General features: G+C 41.6%; 1 protein-coding gene across 1 annotated transcript in view; it reads left to right on the plus strand.

Annotated features, from left to right (window-relative positions):
* The window catches only part of bcr (BCR activator of RhoGEF and GTPase), a gene marked incomplete at its 5' end in the record, with an annotated part of 91,178 nt that overhangs the window by 55,033 nt on the left and 20,189 nt on the right, over positions 1-15,956 (plus strand). The window contains 6 exons of the mRNA XM_080476677.1: positions 4,407-4,511; positions 5,399-5,584; positions 11,876-11,983; positions 13,333-13,390; positions 13,508-13,560; positions 15,115-15,255. Coding sequence (XP_080332803.1) covers positions 4,407-4,511; positions 5,399-5,584; positions 11,876-11,983; positions 13,333-13,390; positions 13,508-13,560; positions 15,115-15,255 — 651 coding nt within the window. The remainder of the gene's footprint in view (positions 1-4,406; positions 4,512-5,398; positions 5,585-11,875; positions 11,984-13,332; positions 13,391-13,507; positions 13,561-15,114; positions 15,256-15,956) is intronic.

Consider the following 15,956-nt stretch of genomic DNA (forward strand, 5'->3'; position numbering starts at 1 on the left):
AAAACTGCCATCAGACTGGATTTCACCACCGTCCTTGATTCGCCCTTGGACAATTCCTCTCCAAACATCATCCCGTTCTGCTCCTCTAATTGAGGAGTCAGAGCCCAGACAAGCTCCTATTGGCTGAGAGGGAACTGATGGATTCATGAAGTCACTGTGATGAGTCATCACCATCAGCAGTACTGCTGAATTAATTTTCCACAGTGGCTCTCGTTCTTCTGTAATCTGACTTTCCTGCAGTGGGGAATGAAAAGAGGCCAGTCAGTGAGTGGAAGTGACTTGTTAGGACTGTTGTGTAATAGTCTTTAGTCATACTGTCTTTGTTATATCCACATGAAATCCTATCGCCGGTGTGACACCTGCTTGTAAGTCAACCCAGGACATCCTTCTGTGCTAATTTCACTTTTGTTACTAAAATTTCATAATTGACAGTCAAGAGAGAAAAAATGTGAAATTTCAAAGGCCCTTGGCAGCACATTTAAAAGGCCTGGTGCCATTAATGGTTTGTTCTTTTAACTCCCCCAGGCCACTGAAACATTCTGAAATAGTCTTGCTCATAAACCTCTATATATTAAGACATAAATTCTCACTATTTTCACTACTCACAAGGTCACAAGATCATCTTGTTTTTCTGCCCAATCAGCACTAAACCTCCAGACCAGTGTTTCTTAAACGGAGTAATTACACTCTGAGGGGTGATTCCGAGTCCTGCAGAGTGTACAAAGTAGTTAAAACACTTAAATTGATCAGTAATTAGTTATGAGGCAACAATTTCTCTTTCTCATTTTTCTTCCTTTTTTTTCTGGTTAGGTCTTATGTTGGGGAATATTCCAAAATGGATATATTATTGATATGAAGCTCTAGACCAGAAGCTTTGTTTTGGAGAATGAGCCTCCCAGACAGAGATTGAACCATGCCCAGCCCACCACCCTCTCAGCTCCACCCAGTTCTCACTGTGCACAGGCTTTGTGTCTCTCCAGGTCATTTTGTGTTGGATGCTAGACCTTTTCACATTTGTCACTTAAGAAATGCTGATCCCAGGAGCTGGTATGCAAACCCATATTACACTTTTTAAATTTGTATTTTAATACAATAAAAAATTAGTTTCACCCTCCATTAAAAATGGGAAAAATCCTTGTCATGATCCTCATGATCCATTATGCTGCAGGGTCCCTTCTGAAACAGTTAGTGTTAAGGTTTGCTCAATAACAATAAATCTCAGTTGCTGAAAAGCATCGTATCTGTAATGAACCTCCACCAAATGGAATACAGCAATTAAAATGTATTGCACTTAACAAATCCCGCAGAAGCTAACTGTCAGCGCCTCTCACATGTGACTGAATGTGCACTTTAAATAACCAGAAGTAATGTCTCCATCTTAAAGACATCCTTCTCCTGCAGCTCAGGATCATTCTGAGAGCAATGAAAGTGGATGTGGAGATAGGAAGCAAATCACATGATGCATTTCAGAGAGTGAAGGATGCTAAATAGATCAGAACATGAAAATTGAAAAAGGTTAATAAAGTATAGAATAAAGCATGCCCTTCAGGGTGTCCCTATAACCTGACAATCTCCTCCATGATAAGGCCAAAGAGAGACGGAGAATAAAGTTAATATTGCCCAGAGCTTCATCTGTGTGCTCGTCAAACACTTTCTGTTCTGAATCTCATGTATCTCCCGCAAACATGATTCATCCATAAACAAATCAGAATTCATGAATCATGTTGAGTTGAGCTCTTGCTAAGCTGGAAACTGTTAAGTGTGGCTTCAGCTGTGAAATACTAGCTTTTTGTTGCCATTGTTGGACATGAATACACAGTCAAAAGAGAAGCTAAATATACCCCGAGCAAGGCAGAGTGTGTTTTATTTTTTACTTTTTTTGATTATCTAAAATGTAGGCAGACACCCCTTTAGTCTGAACCCAGAGACGGGCTCATTAGTTGCAATAGTGATGAATAAAAGATGATATGTCTGCAAATGTAGGAGCTTCCTCTGGGAGCCGTCTGGGGTCTGAAACGATGAATAAACACTTTACGCATGCCGTCTTCCCTCTGCCAGTTCAATAAAAAGCAACTGGATGTTAAAGTTCCCTTCTTGTGATTTGTCTTGGATGTTTCAAATGGACCCTCATGCTTCTCGTGTTATCCTACAGGCAGGCCTATTCTGTGAGGGCAGAGTCACATGCCTCATGTCAATACTTGTCGCTCAGCAGATTTCATTCATTTTTCATTATTCACGAATATTCCACGGCCTCAGTTTCTGGTCTGTGCTTTCCGCATTTTAAGGTATTGAACACTGAGTTGTGTGCATTAGATTGGGTTTAAGATCATTCATAAATCAAAATGACATCACTTATTTCTTTGAGACATTTAATTCTAAAGATTGTTTGTAGGGATTGTTTTACGCAAATGAGACATGAACCCGTGTCCACCTGCTTTGGAGGGAGTCCTGATATGAGATCGTAGTGGTATTTACTTTACATTTTTATACTTTAGCTTGTAAAAGCGAGAGTAGAGTTAATATAAAATTGGCTTGTAGCCCGAGCTGTGATAACATTTACGAACATAGCAAGTCACAGCCGGGCCAGGGGTGGGGTAAACAACTGGGCCATAGATTCCCCAATAGTGGCAAGGCGATTTAAGTTATCGCTGTAAGCATCAAACTAAAGAAGATACTTCTTCAAAATGACATTTTTATGTAAAGTCAATGTTTTTAAAATCATAACTGGAATTACGACTTGACAATGGCCAGTGACAAACTCAAGCACAATCAATAAAGTGTTATGCTATTAAATTCAATTTGATGATATTCTATTCTAGGTCATGTCACCACATGCAGGTATTGGCTGCACAAAATCCCCCTCAGCGCCCCCCCGAAACTCATAGCACAAAATTAAAAGTTGTACTTGTTGCCCATTTAGTCAAGTTGCTGAGATCCACTTTAATGTTCTGGTATCAAGCATGTGCTTATTTTTCATCTAGCTCGCGGATCAATAGCACTGTGGACAAAAACCAATGCCTATTCATCCCGGCAGAAACCGTGCCGGTAATGGACTCCGGTGTAATGAAGTCCTTAATAATCCCGGTGCGTTTCGTAATCCTCTAGGCTGCAGCGGTCCCCAGAGATCTGTACTGCAACATCTGCTCATGCAGTGGCCATGGTAACAGTTTTCAGACTCATTTACCCCTTCATTTAAATAAATGTATGCACGCCCACAGACGGTCATGTACTCACACCTCATGTATGTATGTCGATGCAGCTCTCGGGCGTTATGTTCATCATTTGAATTTCGCCGAGGCTCAGGTGTAGTCGTGAACATGGTTCAAAACTTATAACGATACACAACTAAAAAAATAAAAGGGTGAACGGGTCAGCAATATTTGGAGATGGACAAAAGAAACATGAAGTATAAATTCACAATATAACAACATTTCATGTGTGTCCACATCTGTAAGCGAACTTTCACCCTGACTCCTCCTGAATTAGTTTGGTTCATCAGATGCGATGGATGACAGCAGCACAGCAGCAGGACCTGAACGTGGTTTCACTAGTGAGCGTCGTGTGCCTCTCGTGCTCGGTCTTGACCTTTCCTCGGGTCCTTTCACACCTCAAATCCATATGATCGATGTGCAGACATACATGTCAGTGTGTGGACTGTCAGGAAAATTACCACACGCATGATATGACAGCTCCTGGTGATACAGACCCTCTTTCTATCTTTTGTTTTCATCATGCCATTTGTTTTCTTTGTTTTTCTTCCCACATTCACCACTTGTAATTGCTCCATATTTGTGTAATGCTCCTTATGCTCTCATCTCTCCTGCCCTTCTTCCTCTATCATCCTCTGTTCTTCCTCTCTGCTGTCTCCTCATTGCCAGAAGGACTAGATGTGTACGTGCACATATACACTTCACACTTACACATTTGCTCATGCAACCACATATTTACCCCCCCCCCCCCCCCCCCCCCCCAACTTCTTTTTTTTTCCCCTCCCTGCCATGGGAGACTCTGCCTGTTTGAGTTATTTCAGACTTAGTGGGTAAACAACACAGCCCGAGGAATCTGCGTCTCTCTGTTTTCTTTCACTTCTGCTCTCCTCGGTGAGCTTTGACTGTGCTGAGGGGGAATGTGGAGGCAACCAGGGATGTGTGCTGGGAGGTGTATCTGTTGCTGGTTGGATTTCCAAGATGCTTCTGTGTTCACAAACTGTACGTCAAGAAGATATTTATGCTCAGCTAAAATCCAGGAACCCTTTAATTTAAAACAGATGCAAGTCATATCAGAGGTGTTTTTTTGTTTTTTTAATAGGACGTATTGAATGTGAAAGCAGAAGATGAAGAACATGAATTTGCTAACTGGTCATTGTTCAAAGATCTTATTTGTCTTTGTCCTTGTGTTTGTTACAGACTGAATGTGACCTGGAAAAGGGATTGGAGATGAGGAAGTGGGTCCTTTCTGGGATCTTGGCCACTGAGGAAATGTACCTCAGTCACCTGGAGGCTCTGCTGCTGGTGAGAGCACACACACACACACACACACACACACACACACACACACACACACACACACACACACACACACACACACACACACACACACACACACACACACACACACACACACACACACACACACACACACACACAATAGCAGATGATCTATGCATTGTATTGAGTGAAGAAGAATGAAAATTGTGTTTTACCACACTTGTCAGCCTGTAAGGCACTCCTGGTCCTAAAATGCTATGTTCTCCATCTATTGTCATACCAAACTATTTTTACATGCACACAAATGCTACGAGAAAATCTGTTCATTTAGCTTCATCAATTATTTCCTTCAAACTCCAGCAGCATACGTAGATAATTTGCAGATTAACACTTATTCTTACATTTTAAAGTAGCAGCCTTGACATCTGATCCAGTGGAAGTGAAGTTAAACTTACTGATGTTCCCTGGTTTATAAGATTCAAGTTGCAATTGTGTAGCAGGTATTAAACTCACAAGACATTAAAACATTCACGTCAGCAGCCCATTGTTGGCCTGTATTCTTGCTTTACTTATACCAGTAGGTGTTGATAAAACAGTCAGTATTAAGAGGATCAAAGTTGATTATTGAGCATTTTTTGGTTGTGTGTGCTCCATAATGTCCCTGTGTCCATAGCTCATCTCCTTATTTATGCTGCCTTTGCTGCTTTTTAAATATAATATAAGGTCGTCATAATGTTGTGGTTCTTCAATATCACTGTGCATTTTTCATGGTAAAGAAATCCTTGTGTTACAAATTTGTGCCCTGCTGGTGAATCTTGTCTCTGATTGAAGTCTGTACAGCATTTTGTCGATGTCATCAGTGGTCTCGTAGTCATGGTTACACCTGTGGTGTCCTGTGCTTGTCCCCTCAGCCCATGAAGCCTCTGAAGGCTGCTGCAACGACGTCACAGCCCGTGCTCACTGTGGCTCAGATAGAAACCATCTTCTTCAAAGTGCCTGAGCTCTACGAGATCCACAAGGACTTCTACGACGGACTCTTGCCTCGCGTCCAGCAGTGGAGCCACCACCAGAGAGTTGGAGACCTCTTCCAGAAACTAGTGAGGCTCTGCTTTATTCACCGTTTGGAGCACCTTCACAGTTCACAGCTAAAGAAGGATATGAGTGAAAGGACTTAAGGTGCTGTGTATGTGTTTGTCTATTTTATGAACGCATAAACTTCCCCCCTTGCAGCTGCCTGACATCTCTCCTAATCAAAGTGACAAGACAGGGAGCCTAAAAAACTTGACAATATTAGTAAGGACACTTGAGGTTATACGGCATCGTTTCCGACCCATGAACTCAAAGCAAAGCCGCTGCTCTGAAGACACATTATTCATTATAATCTTGTTTGTTCAGTCTGAAGCTTTCAGGAGCTGAATTTGATGAACCAGTTGGAAAATTAGATCAAATTTATATGGGGGGGTAGGGGCTCTTTTTAAAATAATTTTGAATGACAACAAATTGAATCTAAATCTTCCCATTCTCGGTTCCACAGAAACAGCCGCTCGCTCTTTCTTTCAGTCCATCGGTCGTTTATGCCAAAGCTGTCAGGGCCAAATGTACACTGGATCTATTTAATCATTTCCACAATGGGTCAATTAACCCACAAAGAATCATTTGTTAACTCTCCCAACCCCCCCCCCCCCCCAAAAAATGCTCCTCTCCCACTGGTGTCTACCTAACTTGAGCTCTCTTTCTCTCTCTCGCTCTCGCTCTCGCTCTGTCTCTCTCTCCCCCTCAAACTCACTTATGCCGAAACACACACACACACACACACACACACACACACACACACACACACACACACACACACACACACACACACACACACACACACACACACACACACACACACACACACACACACACACACACACACACACACACACTCTCTCAGAGGGAGGTACAGGCATGTTTCACAATGCCGCCTTTCTGCTTGAGGCAGCTGAGGCCATCACAGCTCTGTGTGCTTTGTGTCTTGAAGAAGCTGCTATAAATAGGACCCCCCCCCCCCCCCCCCCCCGCCCTCTCTCTCCCCCTCTCTCATGCACACACACACACACACACACACACACACACACACACACACACACACACACACACACACACACACTTATTAACTAATCTCAGGAGGGTCCCCTTGGGGCTCAGCTAAGAAATTGGGATTTAATTTGCATCATTTCCTGTCAAAGAGTCACATGTAAAATCCCTTTTTCTCCATCAAATGTTAATAATTGCCAAACTGTTTGTCTTTTGCTCTACAAGCAGCTCTGAAAAACATTGACGTCATTGTGTTGCAGGCAAGGCAGCTAATGAATGCAGCGCTGGATACTTTGTCTGGTAGTGGGACATTGTATTAAAAAGCAATCGTACACCAGTTGTGTGATGACCGTTATGCTGGTCTGCATTGTATAGAGATGGATGAAATCTGAACAAGCACGCCTTTAGTTCAAGAAAAATGTGTTTAGATGTCCAGCAGGTATTTTCTTTTGTCTGGCTGAACATCACGTCATCCATGCAGCGACAGGGTTTTTTTTTTCTCCACTTTTCTACTATCAAAGAGCCACAGCAGCTTTCTTTGCCACATACACAGATTTATATTGTTCACTGGGCACTGGGGTGTACAAACATATTCTCACCCTCTTTCTTTCCTCCCGCTCACCAGACAGTAGTTAATAAAAGTCAGGGCGAGAAGACGTTGAGCCTACAGAAAGCAAAACAAAAAAAAGAGAGAAAATGCTACATGACAGCCGTTCCGTGGGGAGGAGGCGGAGGGAGGGAGAGATTAGATGGGAGTAAGAGGAGGTGATATAGACGAGGACTTGAGGGGGGTGAGGAGGGAGAGCCGAGAGAAGATAGGAGTCGACTAGGCAAGTGAGATTTGGGCTGCTGCAGCTCGTGATAGAGCTGTCTCACCATGAGTCTGAAATCTGTGCAGAGAGACGGGCTTAGGAATCATGAGACATCAGAACAAGGAAGGCGAGAGACAAGAGAGAAAAGAGGAAGAGGCAAAGTGTCACTGACGGGTTATGAGCATGAGTGTCAGAGAGAAGTGTTTGAAGGCTGTAAATAGGGCAAAAATCACATTCTTTCTTCTGCTCCGACAAAACACTGACTTCACACACGAGCAGAGGAAAGGCTTTACAGGATGAAAATAGGCAAACTGATAAAATGTTTTTCACATGTTCATCTTTAAGAAAGCCTGATAAGACATTATCCTGTTTACCCAGGGCTGAGGCTCAAACTATAGGCTGAGTAATTTAGTACAAACTATCATGATCATTATACCGTCATTTGTTAGATGTCAGCATCAGATTAAAACAAGTCACCTTTTCCTTACATTGCATCTATTGGTGATTGCTGTGGATGAGTGGATGAAGCAGATCAGAAGACACATTGTGGATTGCGTGGCTTCGAGTCACGCATCAAGTCTTTTTTTCTTTTTCAGATTTTAACACGGATAAGCTCAAATCATGGGTTGTATCCTTCAAGTGCCTCCGCTAGCTGTAAAAAGTGACTTTAAAATCAGTCAATAATCACTCACACAATTACAGTCCAACAGTAACATGTGCCGTGCACTGTTGGGTACATGGACGCTTTGGCATATGGACAGGGTGTGATGGGGGATCGAATCATACTGCTACACAGCTGGTCTTTGAATGCAAATTTTAAAGAGTTCAGTGCCTGAAAATCAGAATTCTTGGCCTTTTAGTGGCCACGACTGTTCAGTCAGCAGCATATAAACAGACTTATGTCTGCATGATGTTACAAATATGTTACACATCTTATTTCTGATTGGATGGATGTACTGTGGGATTCCTGGAGGCCACCACGATAACCTATATATAGATACAAGGCTCTACTTCTTCATTTTCTGACAATTTTCTAGATAACGTTAATGGTCTAAAAGTTACGGTTAGGAGTAGTGTGCATGCCAAATGCCGTCAGCACCGATGGGATGGAAATATATGTCCGATATGAAAAAGTAAACATGGTAAACTGTTATCTGTAACACATCAGTGCTGTCCTTGTGAGCTTGTTAGTTCGCCTCTCTTGGCGCTGCGCTCAAAGCATCTCTATATGACCACTCGGAGCTTGTAGCATGACTCCACACTCTGTCATTTAGCAGTAAATTAAATGAGAGCTTTTTAATCACGTCTGTTCGCGTCATTACATCACCGTAGACTAAACACTGCGTTTTCTCTTTGTGAGGAAAAGTCGGAGCGTGTGAAGACGCCTTGCAAACCAAAGCTAAATCCAGCCTTCCCATATAATGGCCATGGTCTGTCATGAGGCTGTTTTGCTAATGTTGTTTTCCACTGTGGATTACACACATACTCTCACACAGGACAAATCCTGAACTGAGAAATCCAAACACCCAAGCAGTTCTTTCATCACCCAAAGCCATTTTCTGCCATGATACTGTAGCTGCGTCCGCACGCTGGGTAAGCCTTGGTGGCGTTGTGTGTGGCTGGCAGACATTCGGGCTCTCTGTTCTCGCCGCAGTCAAACTGTCACGCTCTGAATGGTCTCCGCTGCGGTGCAGATTGTGTGGCCCAAGGCAGGACACAGGATTGTAGGACTGAGAAAACTACTCTTTTTCTCCTCACCTTCCTCCTCGTTGCTTCTTTCTAGCGTCCAATATGAAAGTGCAAAATGTGCTTTTGACGCAGCTTTGCAACGGCAAGTCATCGGCAACCTCAGCAAGCGCCAAACAGGAAGAGCACGTGTTTCTTAACACTAATTCTAATTTCAGTCTCGTGTTGGCTGGAAATGTTCAGGCACATGACAAGCAGAGCTGTGAACACAAAGAGAGACGTGTCGCACGGCAACACATCGGAGCTGCCAGGGATAACAAGCTTAAGTGCCGACAATGTTTAGACAACTTGTGGCGATGCATTCCTGCTCGAATCAATTCGCCCGCAACCTGTGACGGAGATCACGGGGTCAGTTTGGAACGTGCATGGTGACACAAGTCGAGGATCCGCGGAATCAGGATTTGGGAGGATGAATGCGCTCACTTACAGATTAAAGTTAGAAATCTGACGTTGAAAACGAAGTTATCATGCTTTGCATCAGGCACAAAATTAATGATTTGAGAAATAATGATATACACAGCTCAAACCAGGGAGCTTTAATTTTAAGGCAAGTTTGACCTCATTTCACATGATTGTTCCGTTTTGTTTGTGGTTTATTTTTTTCTGAAATTTATACCAGTAATGGCAACATCGTTATCACCACTTTAAAGTCTATGATGTGAAATTTGACTTACTTTGTGGGTGGTGCTGTTCAGTTTTGAGCCTTCAGGCCTGCTGTTCATTTTTAGCCATTTGCTGTTATTGACTGATCTGTAATCAAACAGAATAACTCTAACATAGTCAAATAAGCTGTTAAGTTTCACAACTCTTATTGATTATATGTTTTGGTTCACCTTCTGAACCAAATGGGGAACAGATGATGGTGGTGGTGGAGATCTAACCTGCTACTATAGTCAAAGGACGCTGGTTTGAATCCAACAGGTTCCCACGCAGGACAAGTTACCCGTTTATAACAGAGCGAACGCAGAGAGATGGAAAATATCACACACACACACACACGCACATGCGCACACACACATTCACACCTCAGGAAATTTAGAGTGACTAGTTCATTTCTAAAATGGGAGAACCAGGTAGAAAGACCCCCGAGTTTAACCTGGACTCAAACTCCTTTCTATGAGGTGAGAGGGCTAACCACTGCTCCACCGTGGGGTCTGCTAACAATGGCAAATATTTCTTAGATATTTTTTAGAATCATTATTGTTTATCAGCTTCCTGACTCAAATTTGACTTTCGGTCTTATTAATGATATGTGCACAGTATTTCTGTTGGTAAGGAATTGGAATGACTCACTTTTGTCTTCGCCTCAGATAAAGTTGTTGAAGTATGGACTAAACTGTGTTCTTTGTTTTCAGCTTGTCTAATCATCTGATTACTCATTCTGCGCTCACAAATGAATGCAGTGTGATCATAACTGATACAATGACCAGAACTATTAAACTAATTCAGTCCAGACTCCTAAAAGGACATCTGCCCCATTTAAGCTCATGCGAGGCTAGAATGGCTGAAATATATCAACACGGCAGGAGAAAAGAGCTTTTAAGGTGATATTTTGTGTTCAGAGCACTCAGGTGAGAGGTACTCCGGTGCAGCATTCGATACGTAAGAGTTGTAGGCGTGTTAGTGTGTACGTGCGGCTCTCGGCAATGAACACAAAGCCCATCTCCACTGTACTCTCTCTCCTCCATCAGCTTTTGTTCCTGGGAATTGATTGTCCTTTTGTTCTCCGCTGAGATGGATCGCAGTGCTGGCAGGCAGCGTTTGCTGGAGTTTTATTCCGCCATCCAGCTTCCTAAACGTGCTTTCATAGCCTCTGTTACACTAATCATTAATTACTTACCCCAGTGCAGAGCAGGTCCCGTTGGTTGCCGTGACAACCAGCTATGAGGACCACCATGGTTACGCGCTGATCCGTCTCTTCTCTTTGCTGGTTGTTTCAGTTCGATTGTCTGCTTGTGGTGTCGCTCAGATACAGTCAAACTGCTTCTGTTAAAGATGATGCAGTCTTGTATTTTGAAGCCTGAACTTTATATTGTTTGTTTTACAGATTGGCGGATATCTAGTATTATATTTGTGATTTTATCAAATCTCAGAAGATGTGCAGGGGTGGGTTTCGGACATGGTTTGTCTTTATACGCCAGAACTTCTAGCTGAAAGTCACATTTAACAGTTTCCCCTCTGTTTTAAATGAGTTACTGTGAGTATTCCAGGTAACTTTTTTTTTCCTTGCAGAGAAGTCAGTGAGCATTGGAAAAGTTTAATATCAGTGTATTAAAAATCTGTGTTGGAAATGATGCATGATAAAGTCACATGCTACTGTTATTAATCTGTTTCTTTAAAGCACAGGTGCCATGCTGAGTTATTGTTGTATCTCCCTCGTGTGCAGTTTATTTTGGTCAAACCTTTGTCAAGACTGATGCAAACTAACATGTTTGTAACAGCATTTGCAAATTACAACCTTATGTAACTTCAGTGAATCGGCCATCAAACTGACCCACATCTCAGCATACACTATGAAGACCTGAATTTAGAGAGACAGTTAAAAGTAAAGAAAGTTTTCGAAGAGACAAGTTACTTTTACATCTACTATAATAAAGCCGCTGCTTTGTAAAGCAGCGACCAGGAGCCGCGTTCAAGTCGTAATTTTTTAGCAAATTGCCCAGCGCAGGTCTGAGCAGACATTTTGATGTCTCGTCTGTTGATTAAATGCCGAACTTCACAAGCCTCCCGTTTCTCGTTACTCTCCTTCAGGCCAGCCAGCTTGGAGTTTATCGGGCGTTTGTGGACAACTACGAGCTGGCAGTGGAGACGGCGGAGAAGTGCTGCCAGGCCAACACACAGTTTTCAGAAATCTCTGAGGTAAGAGCATTTATTCCAACAAATTATCTTGTACATGGATTGCACATGCCACACTGTTTTTTTCTGGGTTATATTGTTATAACAGATCTGGCTGTGTGTGGCTCTGTACCTCATCATTAATAAAACACATCTCCACCTTGGTTCCTCTGCTGCAGTGGGACACTTTAATGGAGAACAACTTTCTCCCAGAGCCTGAACGACAAAGAGGATAACTAATTTGCAGCAGTGTTACATCATGTTTTATTAGTAAAAAGAGAAACAGTTTAGGAGGAATGTTTTGTCCCTGATGCACTTCGCACTCTAAACAAACTCCCATTATTCACCCACACAGCTTTTATCATTTCTCTGCATTCAGATTTGAATGTTCTGCTGAATATTTCTATACAAATGCGCTGGGGGTAAATTTATTTTGCCCGTGCGTGGTTCATTGTTGTGTTTACATAATCTACATGATACAAGCAGAGGGCGGTGGATGGTACAGTCTATAGTTGTCACTCGAGGCCTCTACTCAGTTTCATCCTTAAATCTAACCGGCAACGTATGAGCTCACCTACACAGAGCCAAGACATCGTAATTAATCTGAACGTTTATCTTCTGCCTGAACGCAGGTTTCCAACTGCTTCATGGGCTCAGAACGTTATATTTTTATCTTGGACAAACTAGACATTTATACTCGCGCCTGGAATCTAGTTTTGGAGATATAACAACGCTGACCCAGGTCTAAACTAATCTACATTCCCAGCGGCGTTATATTCAGGCAATCTAACACGGACAGGAACTGTGAGCACTCGAATTGCATTACAGCTTCCCACATACATTTTTCTGATTGTGCAGCACAGTAGTGGGCTCAGATTCAGCTTTTTTTTTTTTTTGAAGACCAAATGTGGGCAACATAGTTAAACTGTTGTAAGTACATCAAAAAGAGCAAAGGTACACATCAAAATTAATAAACTCACTAAATAAAACATGTTTAGCAATTTGGCCATGAAACTCTTCTACTGTTTTTTTCCTCTTTTATTCAAGCATGTTGCAGTTTTTCATCCACCATCAGTCTTTGTCTGTGTTTTATGAGGGCTACCAGTCAGTGCTAAGGCGGGTATCTACATGCAGGATGGGGAATTCATCATTGAGGGTTGTTAATGGTCTAAGTAATGATGCATGACTCTGAGCAAGATGGTGGGGGAGAAAAAGCTGCTGAGGATGGCATAATTAATTTGGAAGTGGATGACCTCACAGCCACAGCAAACCTTATAACCCCTTCATGTTTTGATGGCGTGTGCTCCTGAACTTGCTTTAATGTGATTTTAAATACGTTTTTCTGAATGTGTTTTTTTTTTGCATCCAAACAGAACCTGAAGGTGAGGAGCCCGAAGGACTGTAAGGAGACAGCCAAGAACTCTCTAGAGGGTCAGTTATCTCAGACTGGGTCTAATAAAACATATCAGAAATTGGAATATTTACATATTGCATACAATATTAATTCAGTTGTATAAAAAATTCAGTGTGATCTTTTTTCATTCACAGCTTTACTATACAAGCCAGTGGACCGAGTGACACGCAGCACTTTGGTCCTTCACGTAAGTGGGAGCGAAAGCTCTGATTTGCTCCACAATATTGTCACAATTGCATTTTTCTGTGTGTAAATTGGTGCTGTTAACCCAACAACATGGCATGGGTGATCCAAACATGACCTGGACTGTGTTTGCCTTATTTCCCATTATACAACTAATTGTTATTGCCATAAGAAACATACAGGTTCACTTTACAGTTAGAAATCTGATGTTTATCAAATTATACATTAAGCAGGCAACAGGACTTTTGTCTGTTTAAAATGTATGTACACTACTCTGTGCAAACGTTTTAGTTTTTAAATTTAGATACAAGCATTTTTTCTACCCACTGAACTTCTTTATGATAAAGCAATACTTTTGGTTCATCAGCAACTACAAAACAAACTCCATACTACTGTAAATGAAAGCTTGGATTTTTTTAGCCACAAAATGAGCCTTTTAATGGCGCTTCATGTGAAAGAGAACTTTTGTTGTTGTCGATCGGCGTGTGTTTATGTAGGTTGCCATTGGAAACGGCTGTAGAGCTGCGTTCTACCATTGTACACCTCCATTCCTCCCCGATGGTGAAGCTTTTGATTCAGACACATCCAGAAATAAAGTGAAAGGAGCAGAAATTCACAATGTAATGCCGAAATGTTGAAAAAAATGCCCCCAAGCTCATTCATTTGTGGTAAAGAGGGGAATCAGAGCTGTTGAGAATTAGATCCTCTGACCAAGATGAGTTTTACATGTCTGTAATATACATGGTTTAGTTAGAAAATACCAATATCTAATGTGGTCTGCATCATTCGATCTCAAAGCGTCCAAAACGGCAAATATGACGGGGATGGAGGCGATATTGGCGGAAAAAATATAATGCAAGGGAACGAGATAATAAGTCATTAAATTATCTTGTTCCCTCACATTATTAACTTGAGGGAACTACTTGTTTTTTCGTTCCCATGCGTTTTGTTTGTTTTTTTTTTTTTTATATGGCCACTCCGGGGCACTGTAGTTTTAGTTTTAGTTCAGATTGTTTTTTCTAGTTAGTAATTACCAAGATATCCATCCTCTGGTGATTTTTCTGATTGATGAATTACATGCTGGATGAAATTGCTCACTTTGGTCAATGTCCCTGGAGCACAACACATTGACATAGATAGAATCACTTTAAGATTTTTAGCTTCTGTTTTGGGTTTAAACTGAAGAATAATCACATAGAGCAGCTTTAAAATGGATTGAAATGTTGTTGTTTTTTTAAAATGCTTCAGACACAGAATATTTACTTTTGGGAATCAGGCTATTATTAAAAAAAACTGTTTGTCAAAAAACAACATTGTTTTTGATTGTAGCTGAACTAGCAGTAAATATTTGGTGTCAGTCCACTCACTCATCCCACAAATGCTTGGTCACTTCAGGTGTAAATGTAAAAAGCTTTGGTTATGGTATAACAGTCACTGTCAGTTACAATAAAGAAAACTTAATTGCCAAAACACAAATTTCCTCATTTTGTGTGTCTTCGTTTTGCTTTTTTATCTTTACATTTGAGTTTTTACAACATATTTCTTTGTATTGTGCCAGGATTTGCTCAAACATACCCCAACCAGCCACCCGGACCACCCGCTGCTGCAGGACGCGCTGCGGATCTCCCAGAACTTTCTGTCCAGCATCAACGAGGAGTCGACGCCCCGGAGACAGTCTATGACTGTCAAAAAGGGAGAGGTGAGTGTGCAGAAACTGTCCAAAACATGCTGATGGGAGGAATGTGCAACACTGTGTTCCACTTCCAGAATCTTTTGGGAGGTCTTTTCCTCAAATAGCTGAGAGGCAGCGTGATGTAGCTGAAATTAAAGGTGTAGCACCAGGCTGTCATCATACTGGCATTACAAACTTTAAATATGATACTAGTGCAAACTCAGAGAAGTCCAGAAAAAGTGTATTGGCGAGTGACAAGACGTGATAAAGCTGTGCAGCTCTTAATGTGAAAGAAGTTTGATTTGAACTAGATAGACTAACTCAAGGCTATTAACTATGAAATGTCAATCTGTGCCACTGTCCTTTGAAAATCTATTTGTGTATTCTAAAAGTCCATTACCCATTTTTAAAGGTGGTAATAAACCAGTGTCAACATTTCAACACAGTTTATTAGTTAACCCTTCAAAAACAAGGGTTCGCATTACTTTCATGTAAAAAGTTAGTGATGCCACACATCAAACTAAACCCAATTATTGTCTGTTTCTTCAACCCACCTCCCAAATTTATCAATAGATATATAGATGTCTAGAGGTTTAGGTTATGTTGATGCCCATATCTTTTAATGAGGCCTTGTTGTTGCAGAAATGATATATTTCAATGACTTTCTTATTGCTCCCATTGGGGAACTTATTTTCTAGATTGATTGGAGGTTGAGGGTCTTACTAACA

This window comes from Lipophrys pholis (assembly GCF_963383615.2).
Source record: "Lipophrys pholis genome assembly, chromosome: 12".
Taxonomy (NCBI): Eukaryota; Metazoa; Chordata; class Actinopteri; order Blenniiformes; family Blenniidae; genus Lipophrys; species Lipophrys pholis.